Source organism: Magnolia sinica, chromosome 3, assembly GCF_029962835.1.
Source record: "Magnolia sinica isolate HGM2019 chromosome 3, MsV1, whole genome shotgun sequence".
NCBI classification, from domain to species: Eukaryota; Viridiplantae; Streptophyta; class Magnoliopsida; order Magnoliales; family Magnoliaceae; genus Magnolia; species Magnolia sinica.
Genome location: NC_080575.1, coordinates 198,190 through 218,098, shown reverse-complemented (window position 1 = coordinate 218,098; position 19,909 = coordinate 198,190). Strand labels below are relative to the sequence as shown.

Below are 19,909 nucleotides of genomic sequence, written 5' to 3'. Positions count from 1 at the left end.
TAATTAGGAGATATTATGCTGTAATTAGGGGATATAGATGCTGCTGTAATTAGGAGATATTATGTTGTAATTAGGAGATACTGTAATTGAGGGATATATTGTAATTAGGGAAAATGATTTCTATATAAGAAAAGGACCACTTGATTGAGGGTCATTGAGCAAATCTGACATCTTATTCATTAGGTACATTTTAGTCTCCATTACACACCCTCAGAAGGAAATTGGAAGCGAAACATAGCAAATCATGGACCTAATTATATATAACAGTGTACAGTTCCTTCTCACTGTAATCCCATTCTATTGAAGAGTGTAAGGTCTGGTCCATTGAGTGACAATCTCATCTTTGAAAAAACAATTTGAACTCATTAGAATGATAGTCCCCACCTTAGTCTGACCCAAACACTTTCATACTTCTTTTCAATTATTTTTTAACCAAGGGCTTATGTATTTTGAATGTCTCAAAGTTAACTGATTTATGCTGTATAAAAAACATGAGACCAAATCGAGAGTAGTCATCTATGAATGTGACGAAATACTCATACCCTCCTCTAGAGTTTACATTGAATGGGTCACATATGTCAATGTTTACGGTCTCGAGGAGTTGAGTAGTTTGATCTTTGTTCCCTTTCGAAGATGACATCGTAGTTATCTTCACATGCATGTTTTCTGCCTATCCTTGTTGGGATGACAAAGCCGAAGGTGCCACATATACACAGAAGTATCTTTTTCTCTAGCATTTTTTCTAGATCCTTTGGTCACGGTTTGCAGCACTTCAAGCTAAATAGTAGCAGCTGGGTGGGAAGATAGGATGTACAACCCATCCTTCAGTTTAACAGATGCTACCACCTTTCGAATTCATGGGAGGCTTGAACATTAATTATCATGATTGTTTGGGTCAAAACTCGTTGATTGTAATTGTGTGTTAGATAGTGCTTGATAGTGATCAACCTATGTAATAGTCCATTACATTGCACCTTTAGGAGTTTACGCTCTCATTGCCAGTCCCCAACCACGTCAAGTTGGCAATTCGTGTCAAACTTAAAGTTACGCCATAACTTCCAACATGAATTCGAACAACGTGACATTCCAAAGACTCAAAGACCTATGGCCTAACTGAAGTTATGGCCCTTGATAGAGTGGAGTGCTGGAAAAGGATTCATGTAGCCGACCCCAATCAGTTGGTGTAAGACTCAGATGATGATGGCAATTGTTTGGCACAAGTTTGATGACTGGTTCCCACCTGACGCCAACCCTCTAACTGGGCTGCAGACTGGCTGGCAAAACATGTAAGAAGTCTATGACTGAATGTAGCTTTAATGAAAGAACAGTCAGAAGAGAAAAATTACCACTTATACAGGGAAGGTGTGTGATTTGATGGATTAACAATGTGTTAGACACTGCACTTCACTGTTGTGGTTAGGGGTGTAGCTTTGGCATTTATAATGCTTTGTTTTAGGTATTTACCATTTTATGCCATATCTTTATTTGCATCCTTTTGTTTTTACACCAGCATTTGCGACTGCTGGAAAGGCCTCTTGATCTAACTTGCAAACGTGGTGTCATCGTCCAGAGGACTTCAATGGTAAGTAAATGGACTAATGGATTTATCTTTTTCATTTTTTATTTATTTATAATGCTTGGGTCTGAACTTCAAAATCAATGCCCCCTTTGCAAGTAACCTCCTCGTGTCAAATGTGTTTTACAATGTTTACTTTTGAACTTTGTAGCTATTTATGTGCTTATGAGTTCCATAGTTTATATTTATTTGTTATGAATAATCAGACTTTATTAAAGAAGTGGAATCACATCAGTGGGTATGAAGAAACCCACAATCGGAAGAGGGAAAGATGCCCATTCTTGGCAAGAGAAAAGTCTATGGTCTTAGAACATCTAGATACTATTTACCAAGCATGTTGTCTCACAAGCTTATCCAAGATAACCCAACTTCCACAGTTTATAGTTTTCCGCAGTTGCCCAATGAATTATAGTTTTTAGAACACCCTTTGATAATCTGGCCAGAGAAGGTTTCTGGAATGAGCTCAAGACAAGAGCAGAGAGTGATGGTTTCTGCTTCTGCAAGATGAGACACATCAGCCGTCTTGGAGAAAGCAGTGATGGTTACATGATTTGATTGTTTCGCTCAAATTGGTATTGCATATGAGGTGCTTGATCATCAAACCATGCTAGTACACAATGGCTGCATTTATCAGCTTGTTTATGGCTCCAAGTATATTATATGGCATATGTACGCTTTGGGTGGTGGCTTAGCATACAATTCTTAGTTGTCTGTTTCACATTGATTGCATCATTTTCTTGTGCTTGTCGCAGTAATCGTCTGGGGGTGGGGGGGAAACTTTCCAGTATCATGGAATGATTACATTATCACATGTGGCAGGTGTCTGGATTGCTGGTCTTAGCTATGTGCTCTGGTAGCTGTATTCTAGAAATGCGTTGAAAATTAAATTAATGCAAGGCAAACTGCAAAATTATATATTGGACTTCTTCTGGATCCGAAAATAGTGCTTAAACAATATATAACCTGGGAAGCATAACACTATCCAGCTAATCATTAAGGGCCTGTTTGGATTACTACTTACCGCATGAGTGTATTGCAAACAAGCAATCATGACCACTTACATTACACTGACAGTGGTTGCAGTGTATTTTGACTAACTAATGTATGTGCTTGGGTAAAGATGTAAATTGCAGAGCTTTCTACCGACTTGACTGATCAGGCATTTGGGAGGAAGAGGTAATCCGGCACAAAAAAACTGTCAAATCAAAAGCTGGTAAGAGATGTACACACCCTCATGCTTCCTATGAGGTGTTTGAATGTGAAGATCATCTAAGTTTGCCTGAAGACCCGAACAAACACATGTGCAGAGATACTTGTGACCAGGGAACTGTTTCACAGTTTGAAAGATCGAAATGTTCAATGATCTGGTATAGGTTATCAAACACGAGTCCCATGGACTGTGCCATCTGCATGTGGGTGCAACATAGAATTGGAAAACAGACTTTACACATGAAATATACATATAGGCACACATAGCTCTCCGTAGATCACAAAGATCAAACGGCGATTTTTAAGACTCATACTTTCCGATTGCACTGCAGACTGTTTTTTTTTTTTTTTTGAAAGATGAACTGAAAATGCATTAACTGAGAGAAGGAAAACAAAAGAAAGGAAAACAGAAAGAAAACAAAGCAACAAAACAGAAAGCCAAAACAAAACAAAACGAGCTGAGGAGGAAGATCCGCTGAGATAGCAGATCAACCAAACTCAGGACCCAAGAAACCGCAAATCAGCGCCCATCAGCACATCAACCTGAGAAGCCCACTCAATGAGGGTCTTCTTGACCTTAGAAGCAACGATTTGAGCGGTATGGGCTTCATCTCTGAAACATCTACTGTCACGATCCTCCCAAATGAGCCACCAAATAGCAAGCAAGGACATCCTCCAAATCTTGGTTTTAACTTTGCCGATGATGACCCCGTGCCACGCTTGCAAGAGGAGGTCTACCTTTTCGGGGAAGCAGAAACTGATGTTAAAACAGCCTAAGAATTCAGCCCAAATCCGGGAGATAAAAGAACAATGGAGAAGCAGGTGATCCACTGACTCCTCGTGATGCATACAGCACAAGCAGATATTAGGAATAGGCATCCCTCTTTTTTGAAGATTGTCTATTGTCAGGATTTTCCTGTGCCCCACTAACCAGCCATAGACCGTAACTCTGGGAGGAACTGCATATTTCCAAAGAAAACCCACCCCTCTGGCCTGATGTTGAGTTATAGGAGAAGAGATCAGAGAATACAGAGAGGAAACCGAGAATCTGCCTGACTTACAATGGGCCCAAACCAACCTGTCAGAAGACGAAGTGGATAGGAAGATCAAAGAGATACATTCCAGCAACTTAGCGAATTCGTTAATCTCCCAGTCTTGGAGATTACGCCTGCATGCAATATTCCACGCAACACTATTGCCCATTATCTCGTAACAGTCCTTCACCAAAACAGATTTGACAGGGGCTAGAGAGAAAATGTGAGGAAATCTGACTTTGAGGGTACCATCCCCCACCCAATTGTCTTCCCAAAACCGAATGTTTGCCCTGTCACTAAGTTCGAAGCAGATGCCGCTTAGGACCACTTTTTTGGTTTTAATGTCCTTCCAAATAGCAGAAGCCCTATAAGTGGAAGACTGTTTAGTCCAGCAGCCACCTAAGGATTCCCCGTATTTATGCTTAATAACAATATTCCAGAATCTGCCCCTTTCCGTCCCCAATCTCCAAATCCATTTGCAGACTGTTATGGAATGGGTAAGAAGGTGTGGCATTGTATGTTCAAAAAGTCCATGTACAGGGCCCATGTGCAACCAATGCTAATATAGTAATGGGGTCTTCGTTTTTGGTCTCTCAACCAGTGTTTGAAATATCGATATTGCATTATGTATCACACCCTTGGGATACGGATCCGTATTGGTTATCGCATGGGATATATCGGTTGTTTCACATAATGTATCGCTGTTGTTGGAAACATGCGGAAACATTGGGAAATTGGTCGAATTTTTCAATGAAACTCAATGATTGTTAAAAAAAAATAAAATTCAAGGATACACATTTATAAATCAAAACATTACAAAAAACAAAGTGCACATAATAGGTTTTCTTTGTATGGGGTCCTGATCTTTGTGCTTTCTAATTGAATTGATGCAAGTATATTCAAAGTCTATTCATATAATTTATAAATGTAAGAAGACGTGTGGAAACACAAGCAATACATTCAAAAGCAAAAGAAGAATCACCAGATCAGGATACATACATGTCTGATTTTATGTTTGGACATAAAGATTGCAATTGATTTGTGAGAAATTGGGAATTTTTTTATTTTTTCCAATTTTTTGCAACTCGACCCTTCTCCAAATCTCGAAATCGAAGCTCCTAATCTATAATTTTTTATGAAAAATTATGGATTTGTAACAATTTGACACTGATTTAATATGATTTACTGAAAAAAAAAGGATCGAAAATCGAATCGTCACTAGATCGAACGCATAGTATATATTCCATTACTTGTGCATTTCATATTGCATAAGTGGGATACAAGATATATCGCGGGATAAATTGGTCGATATTGTCGTTACCTAAAGCACTGCTCTTGACCACTCTGGCCAATGATCCCCCCGTCTAAACTTCCACAACATAGAGCCAAACTTGCCGTGATTAGTGATCATTAGTGAGTGTGTATAACAATTCGCACAAGATTGCATTCAAACATTCAAAAGACCACAGACAGCAAAATAAACAACTCCCAAATTCCAAACTAATGAAACAAAGGAAAGCCTTTGAAAAACACCACCGATGATAATAACACCTAGAAGTTCAGTTTCTGACATACCTAGAATGCGCTTGCTCTCATTCCTTTCTATGACCATGTTGGTCTGATGCACTTTAGACCATTGCAGTCATGACAACTTACAATCAAAAGTGTCACACAAAAGTCAAGCAAAATGGGGGGATGTATTGCCACACATCTAGACGTGGGCATCGAGTCGAGTTAGACCGAGTTAGGTCTAACCCGAACTCGATCCGACTCGGTACTGAGTCCAACATGCTTGACTCGATTCGAGTCTAGGTCTGGGCTGAGCTGATCCGAACCCAGTCCGAGCTGGTCAAACATACCGAGTTGATCGAGTTGGCACCGATTCGGATCGGGTCATTGCCCCGGCCCATTGATAGCCCTATGAACTGGTTTCAACGGCTGACATTATTATCTCCACCAGTTCATGTGTGTGGTCCACTTGAGCATTGGATATGCTTCAATTTTGGAGATAAAATGGATGGACGGAGGGGATAAAATACATAAATCATGGTGGACCTCACAGAGTTTACTCAGTATGCAACCCGCTTCCATCTCCACCATTTCCTGTGTGTGGTCCATCCCCTTAACATTAAAAAAAAAAACTTAAAAAAAATCAGACAGACGCACTTGATGGGCCGCTGGTTGCCGCCTGCCGGATGGAGAGAGAGAGAGAGAGAGAGAGAGAGAGAGAGAGGCCAGAGGGTTGCAGCCACTTGTCGGACGAGACGGGATGGGTGATGGGTGTCGAACGGGAAGGGGTTGGATTTTTTCGAATTGGGGCATATGGCGGGTGGGGTAGAAAGGATTGAGAATTAGGATTACACACACACACACACATGCCCCCCCACCCACCTTACCCGACAATCTGAGTCGAGTCGTGTCTGACGGGTCGAGTTACTGGGTAACTCGAACTCGACTCGGTTTGAGTTCGAATTGGGCGAAGCCTACTCGGTTCGGACTGACTCACCCATTTGAGTCGAGTCGAGTCGGGTCCGAACGAGTTGAGTTAGGCAAGTCGAGTTGGTTCGTGCCCAGCTCTACACACATCCAAAGTACAAAAACTAATCACTCGAACAGTAGAATACAGACCAGAGATGGATACCAAAATAAGTTCAGATGTGTGCTTGTAGCCAACGAGATTTGCTTGATACTACAGATGCATGACGGAACGTCATGTGGAGTCACCCAATGGTGTTATCTCGTTTACCGTATTTCAGAACTGAAATCGTCTCCTTGATCAAGGCTACATTTAGACAATGCTACTATGCCATTCTACCCATTCAAAGTCACATTTCACATGCTTAACATATCAACGGTAGCAAATACCATTGTAATTTGATAGGGGAAGGCAGGAGGACCTACAAGGCCAATTGTCAGACTAGTTCCCTTGACATCCCCTGCCATAAGGACGTGCATGTGGGTGGAGGCAGCAGTTGCGACCTAGTTGCAGTAGGTACAATGATTGTACTTCAAGGGATTTTTTTCGCAAGGGCCATGTGAAACTGCTTGCATGTGGATGAGCCTCGAAGTTTGTTGTCTATTGTCGGATAGCATAGATGCAAGCCCTGCATGTGGGTGTGGCCTGCAATCGAGCCAAACTAATATCAGTTACAATCATCATTGCGGGATCAACCCTTGCATGCATTGCAGATATTGCCAAGAGGAACTGTTTATGGGTGATCAATTATGGATGCTTGCCTTCTCCCATGCTAGAGAAATGTCTTGCATGTAGGGGTGCACATGGGTCAGTTTGGTCCGGTTCTAGGGTGAAACCGGAACTAAACCATTCCATACGGTTCTAGGAATTTCGGAACTAGAACCGGACCGTTAGCACCCTAGAATTGAACCGTGAAAACCGGTTCAGTTCTAGATCGGTTCCACGGTTATGGGCTTTTTAAAATATAGCCCAATTGATATGAATTGCTAGGGCCCACATTTTGGCACACTCACTTGTTGATTTGGTCACATATACCTGGACGTGAGTGGATACCCACAAATAAAGTAGAAGTAGGCCCCACCGTAGAAAACAGTGGTGATGAACGACCACATGTTGAAACCTTACTAGGGCCCATTTTGTAGAGATGCATTTATATCCACCGTCCTTCTAGGGACTGCACCACAGGAAACAATGGAGAGAGAGAGAGAGAGAGAGAGAGAGAGAGAGAGAGAGAGAGAGAGAGTAGTGGGCCTGCGCAGCCGCACGCAGACCAATAGGGTTAGGTTGGGTAGATTTACGGGTTTTTTTTTTTTTTGTTTTTGTTTTTTGTTTTTTTTTTTTTTTTGGTTTTAAACATAAGTTTGATTCTTGGGTTGGTTCTTGGTTCGGATCCACGGTTCAGTTCTGTTATACATAACCCTAAACCGGAACCGAACCGTGTCCAACGGTTATTTGATTTTTTGAACGGGAACCGGAACCGGTGCACTCTAGAAACGGACCAAATCGGACCGTTTGATCTGTTCCGGTCCGGTTCCACGGTTCTACCAGTTCGATGTGCACCCCTACTTGCATGTGCATGCATTCCATAATATACATAACATAAAAAACATGTTAACTAGGGAGTCTCCCAAATGCTTCTGCATTTTCACAGGGACATGATGCAGTGGTTGCATGGGGCTTGCATCGGGTATGTTCTCTTAGCTCACACCTCAGAACCATCTGCATGTGGATGGAAGCTGTACCTATTGCCAATAATCAAAGAAAATAGGTGAGATCCTCTGTCCACCTGTGGATAGGGGACATCCCAAGCATTCATATGGGAGGTCCCCTACCCGCAGTAATTAACCCTGCCAAGACGTCCGGGGATGACATCCCGTAAAGATTATTGTTGCTAACCTGGTGTTGACATGTGCCACCAGCTTTTGTAAGTTCTCGACGTGCATCTGCATCACATAATATCCTATTTCAAATGCAAGTTCTGTCACTCGGTGTGTATTTGAAAGAATGCAGGCAGTGAAGGATTTTCATCCACCCAATTGTACACGTGTCTTTTGTCGGTTCCATGGCCTACCATTGAAAGTGTTCCTTCTTCCGCAACAGTCCTACTTCCCATCTCTTCTCTTGCTTCACATTTAGCTTCTGTTTTCTACCATTATTTCTGGCAACATCACTGACAGGAGCATCCAGGTTCTTTATGGTATCCACCAGTCGATTGGATCGTTTCCCTTCATGGATCATCACCAAAGTTCTTCCCTCAACCATCAACATGTCAATGATTCTGGAATTTATAATGCTGTGAAGGAGAATTCACATCCTCCCCACAAATCTTTGATCGATTCTGGTTCAACCTCCATTTCAGAGCCGATACACAATCCTTGGGCTGAGAACATTTCCACATCCCAAGTGTGGAGGGGAACCCCCAGATTTGAAAGCACAGCCCACTCCCTGAAGAATCAATGTCTTTGCTCTATCAGAATATGCTTGTTAATGGCCCATATGGGTTTTCCCAAAACTCTTCTAGAATCCCGTTTGCTTCCCCCTCCAAAGGCAGCATAAACATAACTGAACCCCAGTCTAGTTTTTAATTTGCACTGTAATTTGAGTTATTCAGCATTTTGATGCCCATCTTCAAATCTCTTCCAATAACAATCTATTTAAATCAACCTTCCCAACAAGACAAGGCCTTTACAAGGTGCATCTGGATTGATCCCAATTAATCTTTCACCACAACCCTTGTTTTTCCATCAGTCTGTCTCTCCATGGCTCCGATTTCCTAGATTCCCACCTCTGCAAGCACACTAACTGCCGCCTGCACCTTGTCCAAGTACAGGATTCTCACGTACAAAAATCTCCAAAGATTTGCCATCATCTCTTTTTTTTTTTGTGTTATTGCTTTCTTGATGATTTTCCCAAACTCCTCAAACAGATGCGTGACATTGCGAACAAACCATTGGAGATCAAATCTAGCAACCGAACCAGAGAAGGGAACTATTCTGATATTTACTGCGACCTTCTTCATCTTTGTAGCCTAGTTGCTAGCCATTCAGTTTGGCAAAGTTCCTTCCCCAAACACATAAAACCTCAGAATCCACTCATTCAACTCTCCAAATAGCTGGGTATCCGGCGTCCGGCTCCTCCCCTAAACCTTTTTGCAGACAGCGGAAAGGCTTCCTACCAACCAAAGTTCCAATCAGAGCCCAGACCATCACTTCCACACCAAAAAATGGGGAGCATCTGACACATCCCCTCATGTCCGACTGGAATGACAATGACTTTTGGCCCCAAAGGTGTGGAGATAAGGTCAGGTGGCCATTCAGATTGCTGGAAATTACTCTGTTGAGGTGGTCGTTCAAATTGAATTACAGAAATTCGCAGTACCTCCTGCATCATCACAGAAATTGCAAAACAAAATGTTGCACTGATTTTTTCTTGAAAAGGAATACTTACCCAATTTTCAATGTCTCTTTTCTCCCTTTTTGGTTTGCATCATCTTGAAGCCACTGAGATGCACCCAAGCACTAAAAGGTGGGGCAACTCCTCTATCCAAATTATTGTTTAGCAGTTCCACAGATTGTAGAAATTCATATTGCCTCCAATGTATGTTTGTATCATATCTTTCAAATTGCATTTTAATGATTTTTAGCTGTCACCATGATTTATATGATACTGATTCAGGTATTTCTTTTATGCTCACTGTCTTATCAATGTTTTTTTAAAAAAAAAAAAAAATTAAGAAAAGACCTTAGACACAATGATTGGGTGCACATTCCATGTGGAAAAAACTTCAGATCTTAGCATTTAATTTGTTTGCCATAATTCTAAAACTGATATTCTTATTGTATTAATTTACATATTAAATAATCCATTCTAAAGTTTCTGATATCAAGTCATTTTTCTTGTTTAAATTTCAGACAGATGGTTTAACACTCATAACAGAGAGTGATTGGAAGTTCTTCTGCGAGGAGTGGGGAGTTCCCGAAGAGAAAGCCATAGTCGCTGAAATTGATATCACCAGCTTCAAGGCAAATAAATTAGTTGGGTCTTGTGAAGAGGTGCCTATTTCAGAGGCACACTTGGATCCTTCTAATGATGGGGTGAATGGTGAGCTTGAGGGTAAACCTATCATTAGGACTTTTGCAGAGGTAACAGTCAATTAATGTCTGATTTGATTTTCATTGCATTTGGAAAGGGAATGTAACAAGAAAATTGTTGGCCCTCCTAAAAAGAAAAAGAAACCACCTTGAATTATGTAAATCATCAGAGCTTTGGCTATTATGACGGAGTTGTTCTAGAAATGGCAAGGTTTCATCGACGTAGATTTTGAAAGTTACATTCCGTTCTACTTGCCTCTCTCTCTCTCTCTCTCTCTCTCTCTCTCTCTCTCTATATATATATATATATATATATATATATCTTAGTTATGATTATTGTCAGCAACTCAAAAATGCCTCTCAATTCAACTGCCTGTTTTTCGTTGCTTGATATTCACTTAACAATCTCGCCATTATGTGAATAGATATGTGAAGATTGTATTGGGGAAAGAGAAAGCCATGAGTTGATGCAGAAGCTTAATTACCAAGATGAAGATATACGTGTATTTCTTGTTCATGGTAAGGAAGCTCCAAGATCAGTTTTAGAAGCTTCTGGAACCACATTCGAGGCAGATCGTCGTACTTCCAAGCGCTCTCGGAGAAACTCATCCTCTAGCTCAGTCGATTTGAAGGTTTCTGGTTCCACATCAATTTATCAGTTGAAGATGATGATATGGGAATCATTTGGGGTATGATGTTTTTTTCATGTTCAGGATTTTTTATTTTGGAGTTGCTTTGTGAAATTTCATTACTCATGTATTTCTGATTGCCGGTTCTTATTTAGGTGTTTCTTTTTTTGTTTTTTGTTTATATATATATATATATATATATATATATATATATATATATATATATATATATATATATATATATATATATATATATTCTGTCAGTTTTGTCCACATTTGAAGTAAAATTTATAGTCATAGACTCTTCTTTGGGCATTTAATCCCTTTTATTAGTATTCATTGTTGACAATGTTTGTTCTGATCAATGAAAGGGAGGGAGGGAGAAGCATTGATTTATCAATTTTGATGTATTCAAGTACTGTTAAGTAAGCTTGTGGTTTCAGTTACTGCTTCGAGCATTTGGGAAGAAGTGATAAACTAGGAAAATGGAGAGCTCCTACTCTTGTTAATCATAATTCTCACCCACCATTCTCCAAACGTATCTTATGCTCACAACAGTTGGCTTGCAAGTTTATTGAGTAGATACCTTTGTTGGTCTCTCCTCGAACCATCATTCACTGATGGACATAAAGCTTGATTAGAGGGGAAAGAAGCATGAGCATCGATGTTTAGAAAGCTTGATTGGAGGGGGAAGAAATATGAGACCAACAGGTTCCTGGCTTCCCCTAAACAGTTGGGAAATACAAAGCTGCTTATCTAAATTTGATCATTTATTTTTGGCTGCTCTTGTTGTGTGCTTGGTCTACACTAATGAAGACTATTTTGGACCTTCTTGGAGAACCGTCTAGGTAATTTGAATGGATGCTTCATACAATACATTTGTCTATAAAAATTGTTCACATGTTTTGGTCTATTGGGAACCTTGGAGAAGTGGCAATTGGAACAAATGCAGAGCCTCCCTTCTTTTATGCAAAGTAAATAAACAATGTTGTCAAAATCGTGACCGAATCGCAATGAGGGTTGAATCATATACCATATATTAAATCATAAGACTTTTTATGATTTTCTTTGAAAATTGGGAAAAAAAATCTGTAAAAATATAAATAATTAAGGAAAAAAAAAAAACTCATTAATAATCCATTTCCCATCAATATGCACCAAGTAGTACCACATTATGATAGTGTCAGAGAATTTTCGTCTTTCCTTTATTTTTTGTTGTTTGAGAAATTTACCTTAAAAATTGTACAAGAATCCTTCAATAGTTTTTGTTCTTTTTACGTATCGTGACCATATAATTGCATTAGAAAAGCAGTGTTTAGTTTTGTAGACTAACAAAAAAAGATTTGATTTCTAACCATCATTACCACAATACATATAGGTCAACATGATCGCCACTGTCTATAACACATTCTGGATAAGTCGGACATCAATTTGGTGTTTCGACCAATTAAGAAGTAAGAAATCATGAGAAATTGCACCATCAGTTAACATTGAAGAGAATATTTATCATTTAATCTCATAAAGAACAAATTAAAATAATTGACCTCTTTTGAATGATCTTTTTTTTTTGAAAGGTTCTTTTGAATGATCTTAAAGCCCCCAAATTTAAAAACGTAAAATGAAAGCCAAGCAAAGCTAAAAATGGAAGAGAACAATTATGATTTGAATCCTAATCTGGATTTGCATCATAAATTGTAGGATTCATCTAGAAAGGGATTCAAGGTGGGATTCAAATCATTTTGCTTAAGATTTGACTCAAATTGTAAATAGTAGTATTTTGGCAACTATGATAAATTGTCTATTGACTCTATAATGTATTTTGTAGTCTCCTCACAATGAAAATCCACACTCTTCATTGGCATGGGATGTGATTTTGAAAATTTTGAGATGGCATTTTGGAAAAGTCTCTTTCTTGGAGGAGTTTTGCTTATCAACCTAGTTTATCTTTTCTCCTCATTGAAATTTTCATGTTCGCTAGCAGTAAGTACCACAAGAAATTTCTTATTGCAAGGGGGATAAGTCGTCAATACCAAAATGGGACTATGTCTAGAAATTAAAAAAAAAGAAAAAGAAAAAAGAAAAAGAAATCAAAAAAGAAAAGGGGAAAGTTGGTTGGTATCGGGCTCCTCTCCTAGTAGTTGTGGCACTTTGGGCATAAGCATAATAGTCTTTGGAGGAAAATGACTAGAAACAGATATTCAAAATGGGAGGGAGGATCTTGTGTGTGGGGATAGGGTGGTTTTGGAGATCCCGCATGTGGAAGAAATTTTTTCTTAGGCAATTACTGCAAAAAGGTGGGGCTTACCTAAGGAATGTGTGAGATTTAGGGTTGGGGAGGGTGATAAGAATTTGAGTTTGAGATATTTAGTTATAGAATTGGTGGTTGGTGTCTTCTTTGCATTTATAGGGTGGTGATCTGAAAGGAAATGTGGATGAAGGATAGAAGAGAGGTAACAGGGGAAAATAGTGTGAAACATTGTTATCCCAAAAAATAAGAGGAAATGACTATGAAGTATGTCTACTCATGAGGTTACACAAGGTTTATATCGCTAGAAATTTGGTGGATCGAAGGATTTGGAAGTGGATCTCCAATAGTGAATTCTCTTGCAAACAATACTTTATGGTGTTATCGAGTTTGGATGGGGAACATCTGATAACCCCCACTGTCTTCAGATGACTTTTATTGCACGACTAAAGCTATTTTCTTTGAAGCATATGAAAGATTCATGGGCAACTGCTATCCTTAGGAAAATGTTAGCAATGGCTAGAAGCCTAATGGAGTCTGCGTTAGGCTCATTGGCACATTGTAATATTTAACTTGGTTGTGAACTTTTATTTCAGCTCTTGAAGTTTTCCTCTAAACACTTTTCAATGTTCTTATTACATATTTTCCATTGAACATCAAGTAGCCCTGTTCCTTTTGTAGTTAATGATGGATCATTTTCCTTGTAGGCTTAAGATGGATAAATTGACCTCTCTATGCTACCTTTTTACTGATGGTGAAGTATCTTACAGGTTGTTAAAGAGAACCAGAAGCTTCACAAAGGCTCCAGGGAAATTGAAGCTGATGAATCTTCTACTTTGGCTGACAGGAATATCTTTCCCGGAGATGTCCTCTGGGTCACAGACACAGAGATATATGAAAATCGTGATATAGCTGGTAATTAAGCATGACTACACTATCCAACCTACTTGGGAAGATCCTGACCAATTCTTATATTAGGATGCAGACTACTCGGTGTTAACTCCCATTTGAGAATTGAGATTTACATGGGTTGGTTATGACACCATGCTGGACAGGATAATGATTTTGGAATGTGTTTTCCAGAGAAGAAAAGCGTCGGAAAATTATTGAGCAGATAAAAATGCCCTCACCTTTTTATATTGACTTTGCATAACTAAAACAACCTTATCTTTTCCACAAACTGCAATCAGGGCATTGAATTACTTAGCTCTACGTTTAAGTGTATCGTGAGAAGTTTCTCCTTTTTGGTATTCTAAAATTTTAAAATATTGACATTATCTGTAGCTAAATGACTAGATCCTTGATGGCTCTTCTTCATCTTCTTCTTCTTCTTCTTCAGATGAGCTTTCAGACCCAAAGGAGTCTTGGCAAGCTGAGGAAGGGTTTCGGGGTACTCTTTTGACATCAGACATCTTTTGTCAGGTCGTTTTAAGTAGATCCATCTTTCTCTGTGTTTTCCTTTTTGTTTATGGTAGAGAGCAGGCTTGTAATCTAAAACCGTGTCATTGATGCAGGATCTAAAAGGTGTCAGTGCTTCAAGGTGACATGCCGAGGTGAGATGCAATTCTTTTCTCCCACTCCTCTCTGTTCATATTTTGGCTTTCTACATTTTCCGCTGTTTTATTAGATTATCTTGGTTTTTATTGATATGGCATTGGCATGATTTGGTTAAATTCTTGAAATTCCTTTGGAGTTTTATGTTTGGGTCAGTTGGCTGCACACCCAGTTCTCAGAAGCACCTACTAGGATCTGTGGTCATATCGATAAAAGGTTTTCTTTGATCTTATGTTGGGTATTTCAATTTGCTGTTGCAAGTCTAGTCAGCTAACTGAGAGGGGTAGGAAGATATGTGTAAGTAGTTACACCTCTTACGAACTACCCTCAATTTGATGGGTACCGTGCACCATATCATGAAGAAAACTCACTTTGAGTACAGTTCAATAGTGTCTCCTCCCGTTTCTGTCGCAGGTTGCTTTGGACTATGCATATGTAGAAAGCCTATTTTATTTCTAGTACTTGTGCAATGAAGAGACTCCATACTACGGAAGAATTTCCTTAACATCCATTTGAGTGAGAAGATGTTTCAGCTGTCTGTTTTCTCGTCTACAGTATTATATTTTTATGTTTTTTCCCTGTCATTTAGACGAATGAAAACATACAACTCTGTGTTCTTTGTGGTGGATGATAAGTTCCCCTTGCATCCCCAGCAACGTGTTATGTGTCCAGTGTGTATGACATGAAAACCATCCAAAAGGTGGGCCCATGATGACGATAGGCATGCGCAAAAATCAGACTGGTTGGATACTGAAATGGGTGCCCAGTATGAAAACAATGAAGAATTCAAATCGGGCTTGCAGAATGTCTGGATCAATGTAGACATGTGGTCTGCCTGATGATTGGACCATCCTATTTCTCAACCAGACAATCTTCAGCTGGGAATGTTTGGGTTAGGGTGGTAACTCACTGTCCATTGAGATCTGGGACCATTCTTTATTTATACATTTTCTATATCATATATTATTGAGATTTTCTGGATTCTGCTGAGTTTGATACGTCATATGCATGATCTGCTCACAGTTAAGATACAGAATGGCAACTTACTTGGCGTCTGACTCACGTGTGACATTCAGGGATATTGGCAGTGGATCCTATTCTTGGACACATTTTTTTGGCAATGCTTGATATTCGTTGGGCCGTGTATAATTGAGAAAGCTTGTAAGTGCATGAGCAAACCCATTTCAAATCTATGGTCACACCATTATGCGACAAGTTCCTTCCAAACAACAGAAAAAGATGAAAGCATCAAATACTTTTTTTTAGGGGAGATCATCTCAACTTGTGTTTTTTTCCACTGCAGGTGACTATCATGGCGTGACTTTCAGGATGTTGGTACCATGTTGATCAGTTGGTTGAAATGTTGTTTTTTTTAGCAGTTTCTTCTGCCCTGTCGAATTTTGTTTGCCACTGGCTTCATGTTTTTGAAGGCAAATGATGAAAAGAGGGCAGGAAAAATGACAGTTCTGGCTCAAGTTACATTATGTGGCCTTACCACCAACTGGAAAAAAAAAAAAAACAAACAAGATAAGGAGAAAATCTCATTTGCTGTTTCATGTCAAGAGCCTTTGCTCTGCTCTCCACTGTGCATTGTGCACCGTATTATATAAACTCACTGATTTGACATGCAAGTCGGTTGCCCATTTGGTTCGGTGAAATTTTGAGCCAAGTCGTGATGAACCTTGGTTCTGAGAATGGCAAGGGCAAGAGTCACTGGCCTTTTCAAAATGTTTGGCCTAACTGTGTTCGGGTGGGTGTGGTACACTGAGCTGTTTATTCTCAGATCATTCTGATTTTGTCCTCAGTTAACTAGTAATGCTCATTTGATTGACAAACTCTTTGGTCTTGGTACACTGCACAAATAAAGGGATGTCTATCAATGTTCCTTTCCGCAGTCATGGACCACCGAGCATTTAAGGTTATCTGATTAGCAATTTTTTGTCATGGAGCATCCACTGTCACAACAGGTACGGTTTGGATCATCATATGATAATGTAAGAAATGCCCAATTTATGGGAAGCTCATAATTGCCAGCATTGCACATTGAGTAGAGCCCCTTGGGGGCTGTTTGGTTTTTAAATTACTATTGTAATTTACTGTAAAAAGTTAATAATAACTATCCATTGTAACTATGGCACATACCCCAAAACCATGCAGGTAGCATATAAGGCTCTATAACCGAGTCACAAAACATTGTGGACGCAAAAACTGTGGGGCCCACCGTGAAGTATGTACCTTACCCATGCCTTCCAACTGTTCCGCCAGCCCATTTTAGGGTATGAGCCTAAAAATAAGGCAGATCCAGAGCTCTAGTGTACCACCAACATAGGAAACAGTGGGAATTAAGCACATACCTGTTAAAACTTCAGTTTTGGATCAAGTTGGTATCTGTGTTCGACCTTTATCCATGTATCCTCTAACGAAATGCCAACCAATCACTGGGGTCTGATTGGATGATCAGGTCTGTCCATGAGATTTCTCTGGTCTCATTCATGTGGCATGGCTCCCACTATGTAAACAATTTTAGTCATTGGAAGGTGTATCTCTGCCTCACCAAGGCGTGCGCAAGGCAGCCACTGCACACATACGTCTTCACATGGGTCCACATGGTAGGAATGAATGGATCATTGAAAACAACCACATGGGCCCACATGACATGCATCAGTGAAAATGGATCATTTATCTGATGGGTCGCGATGTTAGAAATGAATGGATGGCCAAAAAGTTCCCTGTCAATTTGTTTTACTAAAACCGTGTATCACCAGACGAGTAGCCTGACACGGTGCGTACACCGTGGAACCTTCTGATGGAGATCATGTATTCTGTATCCCTGGATCAGGACATGCACGGGGGGTGCCTCCTTTCAAGCACAATTTGCCATTATGACCTCGTGTGCAAGATCTAATCCTTCAGTCAGCTGGGTCGCACTGTTTGGATCTGCTGTCTCAAAATTCATTCTTTTACATTTATCAGGTATGTGTTAATGTATAACACAAACAGACAGATTATGAGCCATCCATTTGATGAGTACAAGAGGTCATGTGAGGATACATATGAACCCATATCAAGGGTATTTTTGTCCATGCAAAAGTTTTTAGTAAAATATGTTACGGCTTCATGCATTGGACCTAGAGGTGTGCATCGAGTCGGACCAGATTGGGTCCAACTTGACTCAATTTGATTTTTTCAAGAACCTGACCTAAACTTGATCTGATCCAGGATCGAGTCCAGCAGGGCTGACTCGATCCGATCCAAATCCTTGCTGGCCTGACCCGAACCGAGTCCGACTCAGTCAGGGAAATCGAACCGAGTTGGATAGAGTTGAGTCTGTCCGGTCGATTTAGACTGGGCTGAATCAAGCCGAGCCGGAAACTCTTGTGTTAGCGAAATCGAGAGAAAGAAAGAAGGAGATGAGGGAAATTGAGAGAGAAAGAGGGAGAGAGGAGGAGAGCCAGGGCAGGACGCTGTAGCTGAGCCAACACCTCGTGTGGTCCACCAGCAAGCCAGGGCGGGCCACCACTTGAAAATGTACAAAAATAAATAAATAAATAAAATTAAAATGGAACCTATCTGATCAATAGAGGAAGATGAACGATATAGATGGGTGCCGGGCTGCTAAGTGGTCGGATCGAGATGGGTGGGTGCGGCGCCGCTCGTTCTAGTAGAGAAAGAGAAGGGATTAGGGCTTCATTCGGGTGAGGGAAATAAAAAAGTAAAAATATCTTATATAAGTACCCGACCGGATCGGATAGGATCAGATCCAATCGGATCAGATCCCGAATCGGATCGGTTCGGATTGGCCACTAATTCGAACTTGTCTCGATGTACGATCATAACTCAGTGGGCCTACTCGATCTGACCTGATCCCGGCCTTTAGTTCGGATTGGATCAGATTGGATCTGTCGGATCGGGTCAGATTCTTCCCAGCTTTAATTGGATTATTGTAGTTTGAATATGGCATCCAAAGTTTGCCTTATCATCATAATTGGACGCTCCAAAACTCAGGCCAATACAACCACATTGCACCCACTACCTGAATTTGGAGAATTTCATATTGTTGTCTATTGTTTATATGATTTGACCCACTAAATGATCATATACATCTTATCTTAGGGCATCCCCTTTGGGCTCACTTAATAAATAGTTTCGTTAACATATAAAAGATAGTATAGTGGGCCCTTATAGAAACCTACGACAGCAATGATAATCCACAAATTAATGAAGCAGGTGGATAAAACACGTACATCATGGATATAATGTAAACCCATCCTCCACATAAACTAGAGAGTTAGTTATTAGTTGTGGATATAATGTAAGATGGTGATGATGTGTTCATATCACTTGTGAAAATGATTTAGGGTTATCTAGACAATCCAAATAGTGGGTCCACCAGTAGATGGTTAATATTTATACTTTTTCTATAGAAGAAAATCTTAAACGTCTATTAGGTGGGCCCTTAAATGCTCGGCTGATACCATATTATATTATTTCAATGATGTAAAATGCACATTATGCGGAATTGAATGCAAATGGTATTTTGGAAGAGGGATTTCATTTCTAAAACCCTCATTCGAATTCCATTTCCCACTCTCTGGCTCTCATTTTTGGATTCCATAAACCCCAAAACTCGATCTCCATTTCCAACGGGATTCCGTTTCTATTGGCTATTCATTTTAGAGGTTTTTGTTTTTCAGATTTCACATCGGAAGGTATGCAATTCACCTCTGATTTGTAAAAAATATGCGATAGGGTTTGACTTTGGTGGAATTAGAGTTAATTGTGGAAATTTGTATTTGCGTAGGTTTTTGGTTCGAAATATAGGGGTTTTCGAGTGATTTGATATCTTTTGGTATGAATTTTGGTTTTTCTAGGGTTTGGTGTTGGTATAATCGGAGTGTTTTGAGAAGACTCTGGCTTCTTTTTTTTTTTTCTTCTTCTAGTTTAACAACATTCAATGTATGATTGTTGTGGCAGCATTCAACACTTAACAACACTCTTGGAATGCCATCATCTGTGCCTACTCTAAGTGCTGCCTCTCCCAAGATGCAAATCTTCCATCACATGCGACTCCCTATGCTCACCTTGGTGGCCAAAA

The 19,909-nt window shown here is 39.9% G+C and overlaps 1 protein-coding gene across 12 annotated transcripts in view; it reads left to right on the top strand.

The window, feature by feature from the left end:
* The window catches only part of LOC131239170 (ubiquitin carboxyl-terminal hydrolase 26-like), a 100,621-nt gene that overhangs the window by 41,683 nt on the left and 39,029 nt on the right, over positions 1 to 19,909 (top strand). For 8 of the 12 annotated variants that reach the window (XM_058236731.1, XM_058236723.1, XM_058236725.1 and 5 more), the window contains 8 exons: positions 1,511 to 1,582; positions 10,207 to 10,437; positions 10,812 to 11,075; positions 14,031 to 14,175; positions 14,600 to 14,650; positions 14,775 to 14,813; positions 15,891 to 15,975; positions 16,118 to 16,376. In XM_058236731.1, the coding sequence (XP_058092714.1) occupies positions 1,511 to 1,582; positions 10,207 to 10,437; positions 10,812 to 11,075; positions 14,031 to 14,175; positions 14,600 to 14,650; positions 14,775 to 14,813; positions 15,891 to 15,967 (879 nt within the window). In that variant the 3' untranslated portion in view covers positions 15,968 to 15,975; positions 16,118 to 16,376. Of the gene's footprint in view, positions 1 to 1,510; positions 1,583 to 10,206; positions 10,438 to 10,811; positions 11,076 to 14,030; positions 14,176 to 14,599; positions 14,683 to 14,774; positions 14,815 to 15,825; positions 15,976 to 16,117; positions 16,377 to 19,909 lie in introns of those variants that run through there. The other 4 variants (XR_009168076.1, XR_009168075.1, XR_009168074.1 and 1 more) reach the window with 4 other exon arrangements.